Source organism: Anolis carolinensis, chromosome 3 (genome assembly GCF_035594765.1).
Source record: "Anolis carolinensis isolate JA03-04 chromosome 3, rAnoCar3.1.pri, whole genome shotgun sequence".
NCBI classification, from domain to species: Eukaryota; Metazoa; Chordata; class Lepidosauria; order Squamata; family Dactyloidae; genus Anolis; species Anolis carolinensis.
The window spans coordinates 72,400,378-72,424,532 of record NC_085843.1 but is presented as its reverse complement, the minus strand read 5'-3'; the positions used below and the strand labels follow the sequence as shown (position 1 = coordinate 72,424,532).

General features: G+C 41.7%; 1 protein-coding gene across 4 annotated transcripts in view; it reads left to right on the top strand.

The window, feature by feature from the left end:
• Positions 1–24,155, top strand: part of app (amyloid beta precursor protein) — a 230,683-nt gene that overhangs the window by 57,238 nt on the left and 149,290 nt on the right. For all 4 annotated transcript variants that reach the window (XM_062975031.1, XM_062975033.1, XM_062975030.1 and 1 more), the window contains exon 2: positions 6,988–7,155. In XM_062975031.1, the coding sequence (XP_062831101.1) occupies positions 6,988–7,155 (168 nt within the window). The remainder of the gene's footprint in view (positions 1–6,987; positions 7,156–24,155) is intronic.

Below are 24,155 nucleotides of genomic sequence, written 5' to 3'. Positions count from 1 at the left end.
GTTTTCCTGCTTTCCTAAAGTTTCTTTTTCTTTGTAAATTTGTGAAAATGGGAAAATGAATGATGAAATATGTCCTTTTTGAATGATGAATGGAATTTTTAACACAAGATGTTCATAAAGCTGTTTAAACAATCAATTTTATAAATCGATGCAATTCCTACCCTTAGTTTTATTTTATCACTACTTTGTGTACTTGACATTATGGAGCAATAGAAGAGATGAAATATTTTAGTGGTTCCATTGGTTTTGTATTGTTTTCTGCCTGTACCTAGTAAACCAGGAAAAAATGTTCCTTAGAAAGGTGTACTCAGAGTGGTAGTCCAAGGGTCGGAGCTGGTTTACAGTGCTAATTGGGTTGATATGACTCAGTATGTGTCATCCCCATGGAGTTCCCCCTGTACCAGACTGCACAGAATCATTAGTAATGTTTTTTGTACTAGAAAATGAAGTGAGTGGGTTGAAAAGCCCCGGTGAGAAGAACTCCCTTGGGGCGAGTTTGTCTGCCTTGGGGCTGATAGAAAACAAACAATTGGGAATTCTACGAAAGTATTTGGTGGCTTTGACCCTTTGTTTCTTGCTTGTGGTGGCGGCGGCATCACTGTATCTAGTCCACTACCTTGTTTCAGTCCTAATCTAATCGAGGGTCTGAGACTCTCTGTGACCTAATTCAAAGTTTTGAAAAACTCCACCCTCTTTTATTGTTTTGAGACACACATTGTGGGTGTATGTAGATTCATGCACTTAGTACATGGTCATGTTCTTTCTTTTGACTAGTCACTATTTATTTGTGCCATTCTTCCCCTAGCAAAAGGGAGATGATGACCCGGATGCCAGGATTGTACTTGGTTGTACAATAGAACCAGTGTTGTTAGCCGTAAGCCAGCCACCTACTGGAGGCACTGCTGCTGTTATTTCTGTTACAGTTATCCTTTATCTTTACCAACCTGTGGTTCGTGGACAGCCAGCAGTCCCTAAGAACTAAAATATGATCCACGGCCTCACCATTACTACTCAATTGAAATGAGAGCGACTGGTATCATGAAACCCTTTTATAGTGTCAAGGCAACGGGGATGTCAAAAGGGGAGAGGCTGACTACCCACGAAAGGCATAACAACAAGCCCCCTTACTGCTGCTTCTCCTCCTCCTCCCTTCCCCTAAGTGGAGCCATTCCATGTGGCGCCTGGAAGCAGGGACACCTTGGTGTCATCATTTTTAGGTCTGTTCCTGGGATTATTTGGGGTGCTGATCCAGAAAATTGCATTGGATAGACCACATCAGCTCTATATTATTAAACTAGCTGTGCCCAGCCACGCGTTGCTGTGGCGAAGTATGGCGGTATGGGAAATAAAGTATTGAGGAATTGGTGGTAGTTAAAGTAAAGGGTAAGGTTTTCCCCTGACATTACGTCCAGTCGTGTCTGACTCTGGGGGTTGGTGCTCATCTCCATTTCTAAGCTGAAGAGCTGGCGTTGTCCGCAGAATCCTCCAAGGTCATGTGGTATGACTGCATGGAGCGCCGTTACCTTCCTGCCGGAGCAGTACTTATTGATGCACTCACATTTTCATGTTTTTGAACTTTAGGGTTGGCAGAAGCTGGGGGTAACAGTGGGAGCTCTCTCCGCTCCCCCAATTCAAACCTGTGGCCTTTCGGTCCAGAAGTTCAGCAGCTCAGCATTTTAACACGCTGCACCATCAGGGATGTTATTTCCTAAAGCTTGTGAATATACAATATTTCTGATTGTTCTTTTTTTTTTTTTTGTCTGTTGGAGGCAAGTATGAATGCTGCAATTAGGCAAAATGATTAGCATGTAATGGCCTTGCAACTTTAAAGACTGGCTGCTTCCTCCCTGAGTGATTTTTTTTGTTGGGGGGTGTTAGCTGGCCCTGATTGTTTCCTGTCTGGAATTCCCCTGTTTTCAGAGTGTTGTTCTTTATTTAGTGTTCTGATTTTAGAGATTGTATTGTTCTGTTTTATTATACCACAGTAATTTTTATATTCTGATTTTAGTGTTTTTTAATACTTGGAGCCAGATTGTATCCATTTTTATGGTTCACAGCAACATAATAATAATAATAATAATAATAATAATAATAATAATAATAATAATAATGACTTTGGTAACACACAGTGCTTCACTCCCTTCTCAGCTTCCTTTCTGGAAGAATCCTTTCTTGGGAGGTGTTAGCTGGCCCTGATTGTTTCCTTTGTGGAATTCCCAATTTCCCTGCTTTCAGGGTGTTGCTGTTTATTTACTGTCCTGGTTTTAGAGATTATATTGTTCTGTATTATTCTACCACAGTAATTATTTCGTATTACAGTAGAATCTCATTTATCCAACATTCGCTTATCCAGTGTTCTGGATGATCCAACACAGTGTGCCTTTTAGTAGTCAATGTTTTTGTAGTCAGTGTTTTAAATTCATTGTGATATTTTGGTGCTAAATTTGTAAATACAGTAATTACTACATAGCATTACTGCGCATGGAACTACTTTTTCTGTCAAATTTGTTGTATAACATGATGTTTTGGTGCTTAATTTGTATAATGATTACCTAATTTGATGTTTAGTCGGCTTTTCCTGAATCCCTTCTTATTATCCATGTTGTAGTTGGGCCAAGGGGCAGTAGTGGTTCTATGGGTGAAACAGCTAGAAGGAGAAAAGGGGCTAATAGAGAGCAGGTGCTTGATGAAGAACAACAAATAAAGCGGGTCCAGGAAATACTTATGGCTCCTTCAGAGGATGAGACGTTTTATGGGTTTTCTAGTGAAGAGGAGTCCATACTAGATGATGATTTCACAGAAAGTAGAGGATCTAAAAGGTCTACTCGAGAGCAGGAGTCGGATGAGGAAAGAGAAAGGAAAAAGATCCAGGATATACTCACTGCTCCCACGGATGAGGAGACTTTTGAGGGATTCTCTGGGAATGATGGGTCTGGGAGTGAGATGGAGAGTGCTGACTGGACTCAAGTAAATATGGATGATGAGCCAGCCCATGGGGCTGCATCAGGGGATTGGCAAGCCTCTCATACTTCTGGGACATGGGGAGATCTAAGTCTTGAACAGAGATGGAGGGGCTGGAGGGATGGGAGGCAAGGTCCACTAACAAGATCAAGATCAGCTGTGATTGATGAGGAAAGGGCGGAGGTCTCATCAGCATCGGACTCTGACGAGTAAGTTAAAAGTAGAGTTTGGAGAACTATTGCCTTGCAGAAGGCAAGGTGTCGTTTTGGGGACATTGCTTTGTTGCTGCCTGTTCTCCTTGGGCTCTGGCTGTACAGCTTCCTGATAATCCGGATTGAATCCTGCTTCGGTGTTCCTGGCTTCTGACTCCTGTTTGGCTCCTGACAACGACGTTTCCAGTTTGGTGTTTGCTTTGGCGTTCCTGCTCCGGCGTTTCCAGTTCGGTGTTTGCCTTGGCGTTTCTGCTCCAGCGCTTCCAGTTCAGCGTTTGCCTTGGCGTTTCTGCTCCAGCGCTTCCAGTTCAGCGTTTGCCTTGGCGTTTCTGCTCCAGCGCTTCCAGTTCAGCGTTTGTCTTGGCGTTTCTGCTCCAGCGCTTCCAGTTCGGCGTTTGCGTTGGCGTCCCTGCTTTGGCGTCCCTGCTTTGGCATCCTTGCTTTGGCGCTCATACTTCAGCTTTTCTGGCTTCTGAACCCGGTCCGGCTCCTGACCTTTGTCTATGCTTGTGTCTCACCTCAGGCTAAGTTCACCTTGCTAGGATACCCAGTCAATACACAAGTAGTCTTTTAAAGCAGAATATAGATGAAGCAAGCAATCAAAAGATAATTCAATGTTATAAGGAAAGGGTCCAAAGATAGAAGGGAATCAATAATGCATAAATGTCCATCAGTTCAAAAGGCAAGGTCCATTGGTTCAAAAGGCAAAGTACTGGCAATAATCCATAAGACACAGAGTTAGTCCATGAGATCCAAAGCACAAGGTCTTAGTCCATAGAATCCAAAGCATGAAGTTCAAAGCACAAAGTCTTAGTCCACAGGATCCAAAACACAAGGTCCAAAAATATAGGTAATCTACCAAACCAGGTTTTAATCCATAGGAAGCAAGAAACAGGGTCCAAGAATCCAAAGTAATCCCAGAGGTAAGGTGTAGTCCTTAGAAAGCACAAAACAAGGCCCTAGACTTCCAAGATGCTGGCAAGGGAAGCATGCACAAGGATAAAGCGATGAATTGCTCTGACAAAGGGCATGGTCTGCACAGGCTTCTTTTAATAACAACCCAAGAAGGCGTTTCTTTTGCCACAGCTTGATTCTTTCGAAAGCTGTCTTTTGCGCGCCAAACGATCACTTCTGCGGAGCTCAGAGCCCCGCCAAGACAAACGGTCTTGCCTGGACAGCTCAGGGTTACTGTTATCTCGCACCTGGTCTTCAGTTGCCCCGGCTCCGTCATTATTTGTTAGTTCTCCAGTTACCACCTCATTATTTCTCACAACTGTCGAATCCTCCTCAAAAACTCCAAAAGGAAGAATGTCAGCTTGACCGTTATCTGACTCTTCTGGGGCCAGCAGGTCATCTTGCTCAAAGTGAAACTGCATGTCTCTAACAGGAGGCTCAGACTGCTGCAAAATCCCCAAACCAGAATCCTCTTCTGTTCCATCTTGGAAACCAAAACCCCCTTCAGTGTCATCATCTTGAACGTGGCCGTGGCCAGCCTGTGGCTGGGATACAACAGCTTGCTCCTGACTTGGCGTCTCCAGTTTTCTCCCTTTGGTCTTTGAAACTTGGCCTAGCTTCGACTACGATTCTACTTGCTGCCTTTTGGGGGCGTTTTGCTCTTTTCCAGCCCTTTGCGCCACAGCATTGAGTGGCGTCAGTTCTGGTAACGTTTCTGTTACATTTGCTGTGGATTATCAAGACAGATAATCCAGTTTATCCTTTTGTTCTTGCTTTTGACCCCTTTTGAACTAAGACGTTTACTTTTGAAGAGAAACACTGCAGCTAAGCGTTTCTGAGTTTAAAATACCTTTTAATAAACATTTAAGAAGTTATGTTTTAAGCCATTATGTTTGTGGCTTTTTAAGAGGCGGCTGTGTCACGACAATCCAACATATTCATTTATCCAACGTTCTGCTGGCCTGTTTATGTTGGATAAGTGAGACTGTACTGTATATTTATAATATCCCTGCTTAGAACGGGATTATCTGAGGCTCCTTCTACACAGCTGTATAAAATGGACACTGAAGTGGATTATATTTTAGTGTGGAGTCAAGATAATCCAGTTCAAAGCAAATAATATAAGATTATAAATGGGTTATATAGCTGTGTGGAAGGGCCTTGAGTCTACACTGCCATATAATCCAGTTAAAATCTGATAATCTGTATTTTATAGGCAGTGTGGAAGAGGCCTAAGTGAGGCCTAACTCTGCCTGTTCCCTGGATGGGCGGAGCGTAGCCTTCTAACTGGCAGCAATTGGATAAAAACAATTATTCCTCTCCCTCTAATTAGGACTTTATTTTTCTTTTCTTTTTGTTGTCAGAACCTAGGGGCAAGGATGGTGGATTGTGCTGTCAAATTTCTAGGTTCTGGGGCTTGTACTTTTGTTGTTTAGTGGTGGTGGGGGGACACCATTACTCTTTTATATATATATATATATAGATATGGCATTCTGTGGGTGAGCAGATGGTGACTACTAGATGTCATATGTTCTGTATCAGAAACTAGAGCTGATGTTGTCTATTCAATGTAGTTTTCTGAATCAGCACCCCAAATAACCCACCAAATCTAAAGTTGATCAAAAACTGATTCGTAACCCTTTTGGTACCAATGTTAGAAAGTGGTCCCTGGTCAAGTGGGTCCTGGTTAAAAAAAGCTTGGGAACCACTGCTTTATCTTCTGTCAAAGGGCGGTGGCAACAACAACTGAAATAAGTCACAGCAACAATAGCGAGTATTTTCTTTGGTCAGACCTAAGGACATGTTTACCTGACAGCCTTCATTAGCATAGAGCTTGCCTTGCTCCACAGTGGTGATAACCCATTCCAAAGTAACTCCATTGTTGGTTAAAAGAGATCTTTGCTTCTTCCACTTGCCCACCTTTGAGGTATTTCCAGTATACTTTTGATATCAGATTATCTGATGGGGTCACTGGGTGGGGTCTACACACCTCTAGTGATGACACTTGAGTTGCAGATTCATACAGCTTTCAGAAAAGTAAGAAGATAAAAGGAAAACCATTTCCCCTGACTTAAAAAAATCTCAAAATTTTGCATTTCTAGTACAAGTTGAATAACCCTTATCCAGAATTCTGAAATGCGAAATATTCCAAAATTGTCAACATGGGTGGCTAAGATAGTGAGACCTTTGCTTTTTGATGGTTTAACATACACAAACCTAGTTTTATGCATAAATTATTTAAAATATTATTTATAAATTATCTTCAGGCTATATGTATAGGGTGAATATGAAACATGAATGCATTTTATTTATAGATTTGTATCTCATCTTCAAGAGATTTCATGATGTAAATATGTGCGAGTACAGGCATTCAAAACTACAAAACAAATCTGAAAATCAAAACACCTTTGGTCCCAAACATATTAGATAAGGGATACTCAACCTGTATGATACTAAAAAGAAAAAGAAAAGAAAGAAAACTCTCCCTAAAATCCTGGGAAGCTGCTGTATATTTGCACAGATCATATTGAGCTATATGGATCAATAGTCTGACCTTCCCTTCTTTTCCTTTTAGCCTCAAGTGTCCAGTTTGCAGAGAGAGATAAATGTAGGCTGGCAGCTCTCTGTTTTCTCTATTTTCTAAAATGGAAAAGACCGATCAAGAGCTGACTTAATTCAAGATTCTAAAATAATCTTCTTCTTTTTTACTGTGTTAGCCAGAATCAGAGCTATGATTATCTGTTTTGATTTGTACAAGCTGTCTGCTCTTCCAAGCATGTTTCTCTCTTACTGCTGGCTTGATGTTGTTTCAGATTATGCTTGTAATAATGATGTAATGACATCTACCTTTTCTTCCTAGGTGCCTACTGATGGAAATGCTGGCTTGTTGGCAGAGCCCCAAGTGGCCATGTTTTGTGGCAAACTGAATATGCATATGAATGTTCAGAATGGGAAATGGGAATCAGATCCTTCTGGAACCAAGAGCTGCATTGGAACAAAAGAAGGCATTTTGCAGTACTGTCAGCAAGTAAGTTTTTACTTGAAGTCAATTTTAAAAAATGAAGCACAAATTACTAAGAAAGATGCAATTTTTTGCAGCTTTAAAAAGAGAGATTCTGTGTGGTTTATATTTTTCTAAGACTTGTTTCCTCCCCTGTTTCCCCACCCATTTCTTGAGAATTTATCTAGTCCAATTTGTGGTTAGTGAGCCCCTCTTGATCTTTGTAAAAAGCATTTGGTCTATTGTGTCTACTAGGTGATATAGCTCTTCTGAAGATAAGGGCTGCCTTTTAATCAAATCTCCAGTTCATTTCACTGTACTGCTCACCAGTGGAGATAAGGGACTCTGTCATAATGCAACATAGTGTCTCAAGATCTAGCTTATTGCTTTCTCTTGTACACAAATATGTATCTTGGTTGTTCTGCAGGATGTCAGGCTTGCAAAACAGGCCAATAAAAGCAGTTTATTGTCCCCAGATTTGTATTCTTAGAAGAGTCAGAGTGGTGATGACTATTTGGACATTTCAGTGAAGGAGCAAAACAGGGCTTTTGCCAGCTTTGTGGTCAGCTTCTATGAAGCTAACTGAAAATAGATGTTTTTAAAGAACGGCCAAGTCTGGTATAAATAACAAATCAAAATTATGTGAAAATTGTAATTCTGGTTTTTAAGATTTGTCCTTGAAGTCTTACCTTTGCAATAACACACAACCAAGCTTGTTTGGCTCCTAGTTTTGATTTTTCATTTATACCAGACTATGCAGAAGTTATAATAAATGAAACTATTTTAATAGTAACAGTAACAAGTCAATAATTTGAAATGAGTTCAAATGCTCATAATTTGTAATACATGCAAATTATTGCAACTTTGGCTTAAGATCATTGTTTATAAAAAAAAATGCTTCACCTGAGGCTGTTGTTTGTTAATTGTTAAAAACGAACATAAGGAGAAAATACTAAAGCTGGCTTTCGTGACTCTGCAAGCCCCATCCCCTTAAGCCACCATGTTTAATCAGACCAAATAGCCTTTTAAGTGCTGTAGCTCATAGAGCTCCAGCAAAATTGATTTGTTTCTTTATATTTACACCACATCATGCCTCCAGCATGTTCAGTATGGCTCTCCTTCTCTCTGTTTCAACCTCATACTGACCACAGCAGCACACTGCCTTTCAAGGTGGCAGATTTTGAGTATGAGGAATTACTGGGAGTAAAATTGGCAGTTCTTGGCTCTTGCATTGCATTTAATTGATGCAATGTCCATCTGTTCTTCTCCTGGTCCTTGCTGTTTCAGGAAGGAGGAGATATTATTGAAATGCACCTCCCTTAAAAGATGGATGGATCAGTTTTGGCCTTTAAGTCACTAGACTGTTTTGATATTTGATTTTCCCTGGCTATCATTTTTTCTGATAAATTTTTAAAAATCAGAAAAAGTGAAGTCTCTAGAATTGACAACTCACCTTTTCAGTAGGCCACAATGACCTCATGTGCTATTTAATACCAGAAACAGTGTTTTTTTGAAAACCAAAACTGGTTTTGTTCTCCTCCATTCCCTTCACAGTTGCCAGTCTGTTCTATGGAAATCAGACGTCCTGTTCTAAATTCTATAAGTAGCAATGTATTACTAAGTGGCAGCCACTTGAACCACGTCACCAGACAATACATTATGAGGAATGTATTTCTGACATTACAACATTAATAGTGGCATACAAATCATTATTTCAGAATGCACAGCCAAGAAAAGTTAATTAATTCATGCTTTGTTTGTCTGGGTTGACCTTTCTGTAATCCTAAAGGCTGTTTAAATGTTCTTGAAACAAGGTATCAGATTTTGGAATAATTTTACACAAAGTAAGGTATATTCTGAATGGCAGAGATAGGGGAATTAGTGTGAATACCTCCTAAAAACAATGTCTGTATTCAAATAAAATGTACCCATATACAGCATATTTTATACTTTCCCTCCTCTCAAATGGTTGACATTTGAGAAGTGGTGGTAACTAATAGATATTTATATTAAAATCCAGGCATCAGAGAATAGCAAGTTGCAAATTTGAACAACAACAAAAGAATCAACCATATATAGTAATATTAAGGCAACCTTCTTTATAAAATTATATGCATGTGTGTGTGTGTTAGTTAATTGTTCTGTGCAACACACAGGCAAAGGAGTACATTGTATCCCATTGGTTTTTTATCCTATTTGCCATGCCAATTATTCTAGCTAGCAGGACTGTACTGCAGATCAGATGCAGGGAGATTTGTGAGGTTTTCAAATTTCCGGTGAGCATGAAGAAGTATAATGTCAAAGCAGAGGAATGTAACTGCAGGCACGAAAAAATCTAGGAGTATAATTTTTCTCCTCTGACTTCTTATTAGCAAACAGAATTACTCGCCATTCTCCTCACCTGCTTTCAATACTTTTCAGTTAGGCTAATCTCCTTTTTCTGGCATGGATGGCTGCTTCTAATATTAATGAAAGATCTATCGGGCAAATAAGCAGGCTCTGTTTTGTTGGGGGTTTTTAAAGTCTATTTCCCTCACCCACTGAAACACAGTTGAAGAAAATTGACTCCAGAATGTTTTTGACTAGAAATTTGGAACTAGGCCAAGTTCCAATATATGTTGGTGATGTGAAATCCCAGTCCTGGAAGGACATGAGGACAGCAATATCAGAAGCTGCACCACTGGTGGTCACCGTCCCCCTACACCACCGGAAACACACCTGCTGTAAGGCTTGCTCTTGCTGTGGTGGTTTCACACATGTGGAAGGAGTAGTGCCAAGTAAACCAGAGAGCTAGGGTACATCTAATTAATTAATGAATTTTGACACCATTTAAACTGCCATAGCTCAATGCTATAGAATCATGGTAGTTGTTGTTTTACAAGATCTTTTGTCTTTCTGCCATGAGTACTCATGCCTCACGAAACTACAAATCCCATGTTTCCATAACATTGAGCCATAGCAGTTAATATGGTACCTAATGGCCTTAATTCTACAGTATGGATGCACCCTAAATCAGATTAAAGATGCCTGTGAGGTGTGGTGAGGAGAAGGTGACTGAATGGGTTTCTGTAGCTATAGCTGGTGGGAATGGCAGTAAGAATGGGCCACTTGTACCAGGAGATGATTAATGCCTTACTCCAGGAATTTGAGAATGTAGTGGTTTGAGCATTGAATTTACAGCTCTGGAGACCAGAGTTTGACTCTTTGCTCAGACTTGGAAGTTCATTGGGTGACCTTAGAGAAGTCATACTCATAGCCTCAAATGCAAAGAAAGGTGACCCCCACATGAACAAATTTTGGCAATAAAATCCTGAAATAGTTTTGCCTTAGGATCATCATGTCAGAAGCAACTTTGAAGGTTCACCACAACAATTGCATGATGGTAGAGTTCTGACCAAAGCTATCTCTTTTCTTCCTGATTGGGCTTGGTGGACATCATAAGTAGCCATCACTAGAATGAGAGCTCAATAAGCCGTTCTCTAGTATTATATTCTACTTCAGAGGGTACAGGTTTGATTGCTGAATAAAGCAGGCAGGGTACGTGCTCAGAAAAAGGAACGGTGAGAGAGATCAGGACCTTGATCGTCATCATGTTGTCCTCACATATAGCACCTCCAATTGCATTCATTTTCAGCAGCGAACTTTTGAAAATGGTGAGCAGAAATTATGTTGCATCACTTCTCATTTCCATTTTAAAAATACAGCCTCAAAAATGAAGACATTGTTAGGGAGGTGAGGGTGTTCTGTTAAACGTTTGTGCATTTGATGGTTTACTTCATGGTTTTCAGGAGAAAAATCACAGATATACTTTTAAAAAACAAAATTGTATGTGTTGAGTGCTGTGGTAGATTGGCAAGGGGGGGGGGGTCTGAAAGGCCACAAAAGTGAGCTGTGGAATAAACTTTATTCATTTTGATCTAGCCAACAAGATAGGCTAAGCCTTATACATGAATAGGGGTAAAGATATTTAGGAATTGTCCTGCTGCTTGATCTGCAATGTTTGTCTTTATAGTATTTATATGTTGTTTCGTTTATTTGTTTCAGAATCTTTGGTTCACAGTATAAAACAGTTTGTCAAGTTGAATGTTTAAGCATTCAAACAGTACATGGGCCGGGCTGTGGCGCAGCTGTTGAGCAGCTGCCTTAAATCACTCTGACCATGAGGTCATGAGTTCGAGGCCAGCCCGTGGCGGGGTGAGCACCTGTCAATTAAAAATAAAAAATAGCCCCTGCTCGTTGCTGACCTAGCAACCTGAAAGATAGTTGCATCTATCAAGTAGGAGATAAGGTACCACTTATAAAGTGGGGAGGCAAGATTAACTAATTTACGACCTGGAATGAGGAAGTGCCGTCAGTGTGGATGATGAAGCAGCTGCTCCCCCCTGTGGCCAGAATCGAACATCCCCTCAGAAGAAGGTTAACTTGCCTCTGCGTGTGTCTCTCAGTCTCTGTTTGATGTGTTTATGGGCATTGAATGTTTGCCCTATGTGTGTTATAATGTGATCCGCCCTGAGTCCCCTTCGGGGTGAGAAGGGCGGAATATAAATACTGTAAATAAATAAATACATGGAAAGCAATACAATTCTCATCAATTAGGGTAGGCTAATCTAAGCAGAAGTTTGAGTAGGTGTTTAGAAGTGAACTTAGTCTCTGCTTCTCAGGTCATGCAGAAGAGATTGCGTGTGTGTCACTATAGAGAAGTCTTAACCTCTTGATGTCTCATGATGACATTGAGCTGGTTACAGAAAAATACACATAAGGGTCTTGGGGTTGAGTGAGCACATATAGGAAAATAAGCAGCCAGATGGCCTGGTCCTGCAGTGTTCAGGTTTTGCATGTCAACAGCAGCATCTTCCGGTAACAGGGAAGTTAAAAGGCAGCCACCCATAAGTTGCAGTAGCATGTCTTGCAGCCTCTTTCCCCCTCAGTGCTTCGATGATTTTGGAATCTGTACATATAAAGCTCTGCATAATTTGTAACTGGTTCTGCATCCCTATCCATATCTGCTTAGAAACCAGCAGCTATTAATCTCTATGCGTATCTGCCCTGTTAACATCTGCTCATTACATTTAATAATACAAGCAGTCCTGAGTTACAGACATCTGACTTATAGTTAAGAATAGGGGTGAGACTACACAAAGTTGGAGGAAATTTAACTTTAAGAAGAGAAATTCACACCTGGAAGAGTTATAATGACGGAAAAGTGTTTCCACTAATGCTTCCTTGCCAATCCTTGTTTCTACGACAAGCCAACATTTTCAAAATCCAATTGTCTCAGGGACAGAAAGCGAAGTCTTCTGAACAGGTGCACAGGCAGCAGCAAATATGTTACGGGGTAGCAAGTCTGGAAAGTAAAGGGCCACTATATTGAGCAAGTAAAAATTTCAAATACTTAGGGCTTTGGTTTAGCAACAACTTGTCATGGGCCACTCATTTAAAATAAACACTGGCCCAGGCCCAATCACATACCAATGCCATCTATCACTATCACTCCAGGGTTCTATCACTCCAGGGGCAACCAGTATATTCCCCCAGCCCTGCAAGTCTTTCAAGCAAAGGTGAGAGCACAAATACTCTATGGAGCCCCTGTTTGGTTAACCCCAAATAACAGTGCTATTAGATCATTTCATTCAAAATTTCTGCATAAACTATTTGGCGTGCCAAACTGCGTTCTGTGCGCAGCTTTATGTTTAGAATCTGGCCAATGCTCTATAGAGGCCACTATTTGGTTAACCATCATAAAATTTTGGTTACATATCCACTTCCACAGCTCGAGTAACTCATTGACGCAACTCGCCTTGAGCGAACTCCACCACTCAAAATGGTGCACAATAGTCCTAGCAAAAATCTGGAAACTGAGCTATGATAGTGACATTCACTGAGACTTTCACCCTCATTAAAAAGAGGTTGCTACCAATGGACCAACAACAACTACAGAACTTGGCTAGTAAATCCTGTTTGCCAATGAACATGGCAATTCCATTCACACAGGGAATCCCAGCCTATTATATTGCAGCATGCACTAACCCCATATACAGGAGAGCCTATATGCTGGCTAGATGCAATATTATGCCATCCCCGCTTCATAGAGAAAGATTCAATGGCCTACTGAGCGACAAGAGCAGGGGTCCCCAAACTTTTTAAACTGGGGGCCAGTTCACTGTCCCTCAGACCATTGGAGGGCTGGACTATAGTTTAACTATGAACAAATTCCTATGCACACTGCACATATCTTATTTTGGAGTAAAAAAAACAAAACTGGAACAAATACAGCCTCAATGTTCATCATCATCATCATCAAAATAATAAAGAGGGTTGGAAGAGACACCTTGGGCCATCTGGTCCAACCCCCTCCTGCCTTTGTGCACCAAAACATAATCAAAGCACCCCTGACAGAGCAGAGACCAGAAAAGAAGCAAAGGGGAAAGGAATTAAGAGACAATAAAGAAGAGGGAAAAGGTAGAAACCTCAAAGAAGATGTTGGGAAGTCAAGACCATGGAAAACTTTTGTTTTTAAAAGTTTCAGATCTTTAGTATTGTTACACCCCAAGGCAGCATGAGCACTGAAAACTAGACAGAGACCAATAACCATATAATATCTTTATTAAAGCAAATATAAATTCAGGAATGCATAAGTGGAAAGGATGAGTGTGAAATAGTCCTTTGTGAAAAGGTAGGAATAAGTCCAAAAAGATGAAGAGAAATGTTCAATATAATTGTCCAAAGTCCAAAAACCGAAACACACTCAAACTGTTGGAAAGTTTGAGCGGGGAACAACAAGGAAACAAGGCTGAATAACAAGGTCCAAAATCACTAGGAAGTCGTGGATATCAAGGCAGAAACGAGACGAAGCGAAGATCAAACTTGATTCAGGAACAAGGCAAGGAAGAGGATTTACTCCGGTTCTACTTGGGAGTCACGGCTCGGCTTGGCCGCCAGGAGCAGGAAACTTGGCTGGGTAAACACCAGGAGCTAGAGTGGTGAACTGTTCTTAGGTATTTGCTACGCTGACACCGCAAAGTGTTTGCAGTGCAAGACACTTTTATGGAACGAAGATCAGATCCCAGTGAAGGGAAACCAAACTCCCCAAAGGTTCCCAAGGGAACCTTCTTATCCACAATCCCCTCGAGATGACAAGCGGTTACTCCTTCGAAGACCTTGTTTTTTTTATCTCTGGCGATGCAGAAACTCCCTTCAGTTAAAGGGCACGTTCTCTGGGGAACTCTGGACATCTGGTTCAGCCACGGGAGTAACATCTCCAGTATCTCTCCCAATTAAGGAAGCATCTGAACTATCAACAGCCGGCAGCTGTAACTGAAAGGAGCTCTGCGGACTAGGCAAAAGGTCAGAATAAGCTTCATTCTGGTCAAAGTTCATTTCTGAATCAGGTTCAGAAACCAAAGGTGGCTGGGGTATGACACTATCCTCCCTACCAGGGCCCCCCTTTAGCCCCCCTCGAGGACGAGGTTTGGAAGGGTAGGCACGATGAAAGCGATCCACCAAGTCCGGAGCATGTACGGAGGAGGCATCTTCCCAGGAGCGTTCTTCCGGGCCATAATCCACCCAATCAATGAGATATTGGAGGCGGCGACGCCGGAAACGGGAGTCTAGAATGTCCTGTACTTCAAATTCCTCCTCCCCATCCAACAGTAGGAGGCGGGGGTTTCCGTTCCATATCCGGCTGTACTCCATCAGCTGGGAGGAGGAGGGAGTGATGAAACACAGGGTGAATGCGCATGGAGCGTGGAAGTTGTAGTTTAAAAGTCACTTTGGGCAACCACAAGGTATGGCACTATGAATCGGGCATCTAATTTTTGACAGGGCCGCTGAGAGGACAAATGCCTTGTAGATAACCAAACTCGGTCACCTACCTTGTTCTCAGGTCCTGGTTGTCGGTGACGATCTGCGTTCCACTTGTAATCCACTTTAGCTTGTTCAAGCTGGTTGTGAAGTACTTCTTGAACTGCAGTCAACTCCTGAAGCTAATCCTCTTCTGCTGGCACTTCCCCTTTTTCCACAACAGAGGGAAATAAACGAGGGTGGAAGCCATAGTTTGCAAAGAATGGCGCTTCTTTGGTGGAGTTCTGGGTGGCATTGTTACAAGCAAACTCAGCAAAAGGCAATAATTTTGACCAATTGTCCTGCTGATAATTCACATAGCATCAGAGATATTGTTCAAGGGTGGCGTTGTTGCGTTCAGTCTGTCCATCCGTCTGTGGATGGTGAGCTGTAGATAAGCGGGGTTCAATGCTCAACAAATGCTGGAGGGCTTTCCAAAAACGGGAAGTAAACTGAACTCCACGGTCAGTAACTATACTCTTAGGCAGTCCATGCAACCGGAAAACATGCTGCAGAAATAAATCAGCAGTTTCTTTTGCCATAGGGAGTCCAGCACAAGGAATGAAATGGGCCATTTTGGTGAAAAGATCTACGACCACCAGAATAGTGGTGAATCCATTAGAACAGGGAAGATCAGTTCTTCCTTCAAAGAGAAAGGAAAACGTGGTTCAAGGTGTACTTGCTCCTGCACCCAAGCGTCCGTTTGCTGACTGGCCTGGATTCTCTGGGAGAGAGATGCCTTTGAGTAGGGGTCCCCAAACTAAGGCCCGGGGGCCGGATGCGGCCCTCCAAGGTCATTTACCTGGCCCCCGCCCTCAGTTTCATAATATAATATATTGTATATACATATAATATTGATAATAATATTATAATGTAATACAATATAACACTAATAATAATACCATACAATGGTATTAATTATATATTACTAATAATATTACTAATAATATTACAGTATAGTGGTATAGTTCAATATAGTGATATATAATGCTAATAGTGTGCTATGCTAATAATATAACATATTGTATGTACATATAATTTGTAAGCCACTCTGAGTCCCCTTTGGGGTGAGAAGGGTGTGATACAAATGTAGTAAATAAATATAGTAAATAAATAAAGTAAATAAATAAATAAATTTTAGACTTTGGCTCGCCCAAAGTCTGAAATGACTTGAAGGCACACAACAACAACAACAATCCTAATTAACTTGACTATCTCATTGGGCAGAAGCAGGCCCACACTTCCCATTGAAATCCTGATAAATGTATGTTGGTTAAAATTGTTTTTATTTTTAAATATTGTATTGCTCTTTTATTGTTATTTCATTGTTCTTGTTGTTGTTGTTTTTTCACTACAAATAAGACATGTGTAGTCTACATCGGAATTTGTTTGTATTTTTTTTTTCAAATGATAATTTGGCCCCTCAACAGTTTGAAGGATTGTGGACTGGCCCTCTGCATAAAAAGTTTGGGGACCCCTGCCTTTGAGTCATGGCTGAGGTCTGACTCGGGGTTTTTTTGAGCAATAGGGTGAGTTTCCTCATTGGAGACAGTTAAGGCAACAAAGTTTTCTGGTTTCAAAAGGCACGAGTCAGGAATCTCTTTGCGTCCTTCTGCATATTCTGGTTTGCGTGATAAAGCATCAGCCTGCTTTGTCTGGGCTGGAGTCACATAATGGATGCGAAAGTCAAAACGTTCAAACAAAATCCATTGCTGTTGTCTTTGGCTAAGCTTGCGTGCAGTTCTTAGATGCTCTAGATTTTGATGATCCGTGTGTACCTCAATGGGAAATCTAGCCCCTTCTAACCAATGTCTCCAAGTTTTGAACGCTGTTTTGATGGCTAGTAACTCCTTCTCCCAAATGGTATAGTTCCTTTCTAGGGCCGTTAGCTGATGAGAGTAATAGGCACATGGATACAGATGTTCCCCAACAGGTTGTAACAGTACAGCCCCCACTGCTACATTGTTCAGCGTCTGCCTGAACAATGAAAGGGGTTTTGGGGTCTGGGTGTTGCAGGATGGGCTGAGAGGTAAAAAGCTGCTTTAACTTTTTGAATCCTTTCTCTGCTTGCTCAGTCCAACGGAAAGGTCTCTTTCCTCGAATGCAGCTGGTAATGGGATCAGCCTACCGGGCGAAGTCTGGGATGAACTTTCTATAGTAGTTAGCAATACCCATGAAGCGCTGCACCTCTTTTTTGTTAGAGGGTGCTCGCCACTCAAGTACAGCCACTACCTTGGCTGGATCCATAGTGAGCCCCTGGGGAGAGATATGGTATCCAAGGAAATCAATTTCTGCTAAGTCAAAAGCACACTTTTCCAACTTTGCATATAGTCCATGATCTCTCAATCTTTGCAACACCTTTCGCACATGCTGATCATGATCCCTTTGATCTTTTGAGAATATAAGAAAATCGTCAAGGTAAATCACTAAAAAACGGTCTAAATAATCCTGAAAAATATCGTTGACAGAATGCTGGAATGTTGCGGAGGTGATTGATAATCCGAAAGGCATCACAAGGGATTCAAATAATCCAAATCTTGTTTGGAAAGCTGTCTTCCACTCGTCCCCTTCCCTCATTCGAATTAGATTGTAGGCTCCCCTCAAATCCAATTTAGTGAACACTCGGGCTCCCCGGAGTTTGTCGAGCAAGTCAGGGATCAGCGGCAGTGGATAGCGATTCCGAATGGTGATGTTCAACGCCCGATAGTCAATACACAGACGTAACTCCCCTGACTTTTTCTTTACAAACACCGGAGAAGCAGCTGGAGATTGGCAAGGGCGGATGAATCCCTTTCGCAGGTTGGTCTCTAAAAACTCTCTCAGAGCCTTTTGTTCAGGCTCCATCAGGGAATAGAGATGTCCACGAGGAAGTGGGGCTCCTTCTATGAGACCAATGGCACAGTCATATGGTCTGTGAGGGGGTTGCTTTTCCGCTTCTTTTTCATTGAATACATCCCAAAATTCAGAGTATTTCTTGGGCAGGGTTACAAGAGTCTCTGATTCTATGGTGTGGCAAATCTTTGCTACTAGGCAATGATGGTGGCAATATTCCGAGGCGAATTGTAGTTCTCTTTGGGACCAGGACATGCTTGGATCATGTAGAGTCAACCAGGAGACTCCCAGAATCACAGGGAAATGAGGCACTTTGGTGACAAAGAATGAGATTTCTTCCACATGTTCCCTAATCCACATGTGAGTAGGTTCAGTCCATTGACTAACTGGCCCAGTCTTCAGTGGTCGACTGTCAATGGCCTGAACAATGCGAGCATCTTTGAAATCTTTATATTGTAATCCCAATGAGTCAGCATAGTCCTTGTCTATGAAATGGTTGGTAGCACCAGAGTCAACCATGGCATGGATCATGACGGGTCCCTTCTTAGCGGACCATAACGTGACCACTAGAAGGAATAACACCCCGGTTTGTGGCTCTTGACAAGATGCATCGACCGAGTTGGTGAGCCTCTCTACACCCGGTTGTTGCCTTTCCCCGCCAGCTTCTGTTCAGCTTCTTCTTGAGGTGCTGGATCTAGGGTAGAAGCTGCTGTGAGCTGAGTAGAGGTCTTCTTCTTGGCTGGGCAGTCTTTGGCGAAATGCCCTCCGACCCCACAATACCAACAGAGGTTCATGCGATGGCGGCAAGCCTTTTCTGCCACATCAAGCTTGGGTCGAACGTGCCCCAATTGCATCGGTTCTTCCTCATCTAGAGCAGGAGTGGATGTCGTTTGTGGAGGTTTCCAGCTGGCCCGGGGTTGGGATTAAGTCACGGCGGGGGCTTTTATTCCCAGTCTTCCCCCCTGACCCCGAGTCCATTGCTTTCGATTGGCAATCAATGCCTCTGCTCGCAAACACAAAGCAATTAGTTTCTCAAAAGTCTCTGGAGGAACAACTTTGGATACTTCTTCCTGCATTTCCAAATTGAGTCCTTCACGAAACTGCCCCTTCAAAGCTATGTCATTCCATCCAACATTTTGGGCCAAAACTCAGAATTCAGCAATATCCTGGGCCAAAAGCCTGTCCCTTTGAAATAGCCGACGAAGTTTGTGGCCCGCTGCGTCTTGAGTGTCCTGAATCCCCCAAGTGTCCCGAAGATGTTTCAGAAACTCAGCAGCAGAGTTGATGGTTAAAGACTGGGAGTCAAAAAGCACAGTAGCCCAAGCAGCGGCTGGTCCATCCAACAGATTGTAAATTCAAGTCACTTTAAGATCTTCTTGAGGAAACTCTTTGGCCCGAGCCTCAAGATACGCCAGACATTGGCGTCTGAAAACGTGTACTTTCTGCGCATCTCCCATGAATTTTGTGGGCATCGCCAGAGAGGGGGGTCGTGCAACAAGGTCTCTCAAACCACGGATCTCACCCTCCTGCTCCCGGATCTTGTCTCTCATCCGATTATACTCCTCTTGGAGAATCTGGTATTGAGGTACTGGTGCTTTCGGCGCAGCGCCCATGGGGGCTGCGGGGCCGCCCACGGGGGCCGTGGGGCCGCCCACGGGGGCCGTGGGGCCACCCGCGGTGGCAGCGGCTTGGGTGGCCTGGGCGACCTGGGTGGCTGGGATATGACAAGTATGTAGATTCTACGTCCCCTCTTCCCCCCCTTATTTTCCTTTTTTTGTTTTATCTCACTCTCTTTTTTTTCCACCCTTCCCTTCCTCAGAGCATTTATTACTGTTAAGAATTTTATTTTTTCACCCTTTCTTTTGGATTTTAACTTATAAAGAAAAAAATCAATAAAGATTATTTTAAATAAAAGCACTCCTGACAGATAGCCACCCACCACCATCAACAATAATAATAATACTGTAATCATCAGGGTTGGAAGTGACCACTAGCCTTCAAGAAGAATGACAGGGCTGCTGAGTTTTCTTTCATTCATTCACATTGGAATGACTGAGGAGAGGGAGAGGCACACACAGACTCCCTGCCTGTGGATGTACCCATGGCAAAGCAACAACAGAGGCATGCCTATGGTGAAAGGAAGGGGCCTCCGTCTTTATCTTGCCACAGAGACTCCCTCCTTGTTTTGCCATGTGCGCATGCGCATGCTTCCACAAGAAGGGAGTCTGCTGTGGCAAGATAAAATGGGAGGCCTCTTCCTTTCACTACAGGCACCCTCTGTTGTTTCGCCTCCTCCATCGCCGAGGAAGGCACAGAACGGGTGATGGAGGAGGCGGAAAAGGTGTGCGCGGGGCAAGCGAGGAGGCGGGAAAGGCACGCGGGGGGCAAGGGAGGAGAGAAAGGTGCATGCCTTTCCCTCCTTCTCTTTTGGCGGAGGAGGAGGGAACCATCCTATGGGGGGCAGATAAATGGCTCCAATGGGCCACATGTGGCCTGCAGGCTGTTGTTTGGGGACCCCTGGACACAAGGCTTTGTCCATGCAGCTTAGGACAGCTGGACTCCATCCCACATATTCTTCTCCACTGCCCACTCTATCAGGAATTAAAATCAAGCTTGCTACTGCAAGCTATAGATTTTATGAAACACTAAACAGAGCCAGACAAAGTAATCATGCTTTTTAATTCCCAGGATTTTAACTGTTACCTCACAGTGGCAAGATTTCTGAATGAAGTCTGCAAATTGAATGTATGACAAACATGAAGTTTTTTTATTGTATAATATATACCACATTTTAAACTGTCTTGTTATATATGCCAATAAAGGTATATTGGATTGGAAATTATGTTACAGGGGTGTTACCCCTTTTCGATGCTATCCAAAGCTTTAAAAAATGGCTGGAGTTACATTTTAAAATTTTGCTTATTCCAACTTACAAATTCAGCTTAAGAACAAACCTTGTCTATGTCCTGAGGATTTACAAGATAAACGGGGTTAGAAGCAAAACCTTCACACTGTAAAGCCTAGATTCTTGGATAGGTAACATCAGAGAACCCTCAGGAAGAATATTGTCCCATTCTTTTCCACTGTAGGATGGGGGAAAAAATGGGTCCAACTTTGGTTAGGCAGCCATTTTATCTGTGGACAAACTAAGGAACACATTTACAACACTGGTCATGTTAGTAACCCAAATGACTAGCAGAAGTACTCTTGCTGTGCTGTTATATCTGTATGCTTCCAGGCATACAATGTTTATGTAAATGCTGTATCATCGTGACCGTTTTCCTTCTCCTTGAGAATCTGGAGTGCATGTAGTATGTGAAGGCCAGAAGAAAATGTTGAAATATTATCGAATGCAGTTAGTGTACATTTTTTTTAAATGCTGCAGGTATTTGGTTAGGTGAACATAATCTATCCTGGCAGAATCTCTCTGTCTGAAGTGGATGCCTGTTGGTGTACTTCTGAATCTTGATGACAGAGAAATGTAAAAAGAAATTCTAAAAGTGTTCACAAACCGTGACTTCTTTGTGTAACACATTTTATAGGAAAAATACAACTATGAAATCCTGTTTTGGGTGAGTTTGTCTAAATAGCAAAGATTTTTGCTCAATATTGAAGACAGTAAGGTTTGTTCAGTGGCCTAAAAGCTCTGTCTGATTTTGGAAGCTGAGCAGGGTCATCTCTAGTTAGTACTTGAATGGGGGATCACCAATAAATTCCAGGTGCTCTAGGTTATATTTCAGAGTAAGGAATAGGCAAAGCCAACTCTGAGTACTCCTTGCCAAAGAAAACTATTTTTTAAAAGTATTAAGCTAAAAAAAAGTACTGAAACATCATTTTCTCATTGAAGCAGCCTCAAATAATATCGTTTCTTTGACAAAAAACACATTTGGTTTAACATGTTTCTAAAGTCTCCTTTATGTTGTTAAGATCCCAAAATGCTGGGAAATGGCAGCTGTTTTATACCACATCCTTTGTAGTCCCATATTTAGGCAATATGTCAGCAGAGCATGGTACCCAGTCAGATACCTGTCAGTGGCAGAACCTCTCACCTTTCTGTTTGCTGGAATAGACTCATGGCATCTATGCAGTTGATGCCACATTACAAATATCCAACTGACAACCCATATGATTCGCATAGAATGACTGAGTTGGAAGAAATCTTGGGTCAACTATTCCAACATCTGCCATTTTTCCTCACTTAACTGGCTAAGGGGAAGGATCCTTTACTTGTTGCAAAAATGGCCTAAACCTAAAATATCACAGAAAGGTTTGTATCTCTTCCCAGGAAAGTGCACCACACACATGTAGTAGTAATGTGTATAAATAATAGAAAATGTGGTGTGTTAGATGTTGGACTGAATTTTGAGATCTATCCACCATCAAAGATCATATTGGATATGAACTTTTAGTGTTATCTTCCTGTATTTGGTTTAATTTGCTCATATCTTTTCTCTTTCTTGAGGTTTATACCATTAAAGTCATATAGATTGTGTACAGATTTTTTTCCTCAATCAGTTTGTTAGTCATGACTAAAGGAAATTGATAAAACCCAATGATTTCAATGAGTTTTCTCAATAGACAATAGCAACTGTATTAGGATCTTTGGTAAGAAGGATTAAAATATCAATTTCTCTTTCTGTATGTTTGTCTCCCCCTCTCCCAAGGGATACCTGCGTATCAGACATACATCATGGAGATTTGTTAGGTTGAAAGGAGTGGCTAAAGCTGGATTAAACTACAAGAAAACATCACACAAAGATATGATCTCGCTCCTACTGGTCAATAGATACCTCAGAATTGCTATACATTGGAAAACACTAGAAAGACTCAGCATGTGCTGTTGGCTTAGGAGGGTTTAGTTGACTGTATTGTTGGACAAAGTGTCATACAAACCAAAGGTGGTAAAAGGGAAGTGTGAAAGAAGTCTTCACTGCTGTGTGATACCTGTTCATTATTTTTTATGAACAATGAGATATGGGTCATTGGCTTCCTCCATATAATCAATTTTGAAAAAAACATTTTTATGCTAACTATTACATATGATTTACCTGTTTTATTTGCCCATTTTTCTTCCTTGGTGTATATTACTAGTAGTTTACTTCTCATGCTAAGTATGGTCCAACCAGGGCCTGGACCATAAATTACTTAGGACCAGAGCATTTTGGATTTTTTTTTTGCAGGGGATTTTTAGACTACCTGTATTTATATAGACACACATTCCATATATTTTATTAATTTTAATGAGATATCTGTAGATGAAAATTGAAGTTTAAACACAATTTTTAATGTTTCCTATATAACTCATATACATAATCTGAAGGCAATTTCATACAATATTTTATTACTCACCTTATTATCCTTTTGTTAATACCAGTTCCTTATCACCCTTTGTGGACATCTCTTTATAGCCTTGTGTCTTGGGAACACATCTTCACATATTTCTGTAATTCTCTTAATATAGTGGGACTTTCTGAAGAGAAAATCCGCTTTTTTGTGGAAGCTTTCCTTGGTAATGCTGGAAACTCTGCATTCTGGAGATTATCACACTATGCTTTAAAGAGTTGGTATCCTGTGGCTGTCTCCTGCGGAATTCTGGGGGTTGTAGTTTAGGGAGGCCCAGGATTCAGCAAGTAGTCATAGAATTTAAAGTGGGATACCAGCCCTTTAACTGTAGTGTGATAATATACAATGAATGGTATGGAGAGCCTTTGTGCATTGAGGAGGCTCTCGTCTGAGCTTGACAAAAGTGTAAACTGAAGGGGTGAGTCTACAGCACTTTCCTCTTCTTTGGTTTTTATTTCATAAAGCCTTAATAGAGCTTAAGTGTCCCTCTTCAGGGAGTGTCTGTATCTAGGATTGTCAGAGTGTGAAACATGCACATGTACATTGAGAAGAAATATAGCTTGGAGTAATGGTTACTAAAGAAGAAAAGCAAAAGGATGCTTTTGTGCTCATTTCCAGCTTGTGAGTTTCCCATAGGAACCTAGTGGGTCACTGTGGACTAGATAGTTTGTGATCTGTTTTATCACAAGTTTTCTTCTGTTCTCAAAGCGTCTCACAAAAATGTAGCCTCTCTATTTGTGTCTCTTCAGATTCCACAGCACTGTTGGTAACAGTTGACTTCCAGTTAGAAGGCTCAAGGGCCAGGGCTTCCCAGTTCTCGATATTTATGTCACAGTTTTTAAGGTTGCCCATCTTCAAATCTCTTTTGCTGTCTACCAACATTCCGGTTTCCATTCTTGAGTTGAGAGTATAGTAACTATTTTGGGAGGCAGAGATCAGGCATTTGGACAACGTGGATAGTCCAGCAAAGTTGATGGCAGAGGATCATCGCTTTAGTGCTGGTGATCTTTGCT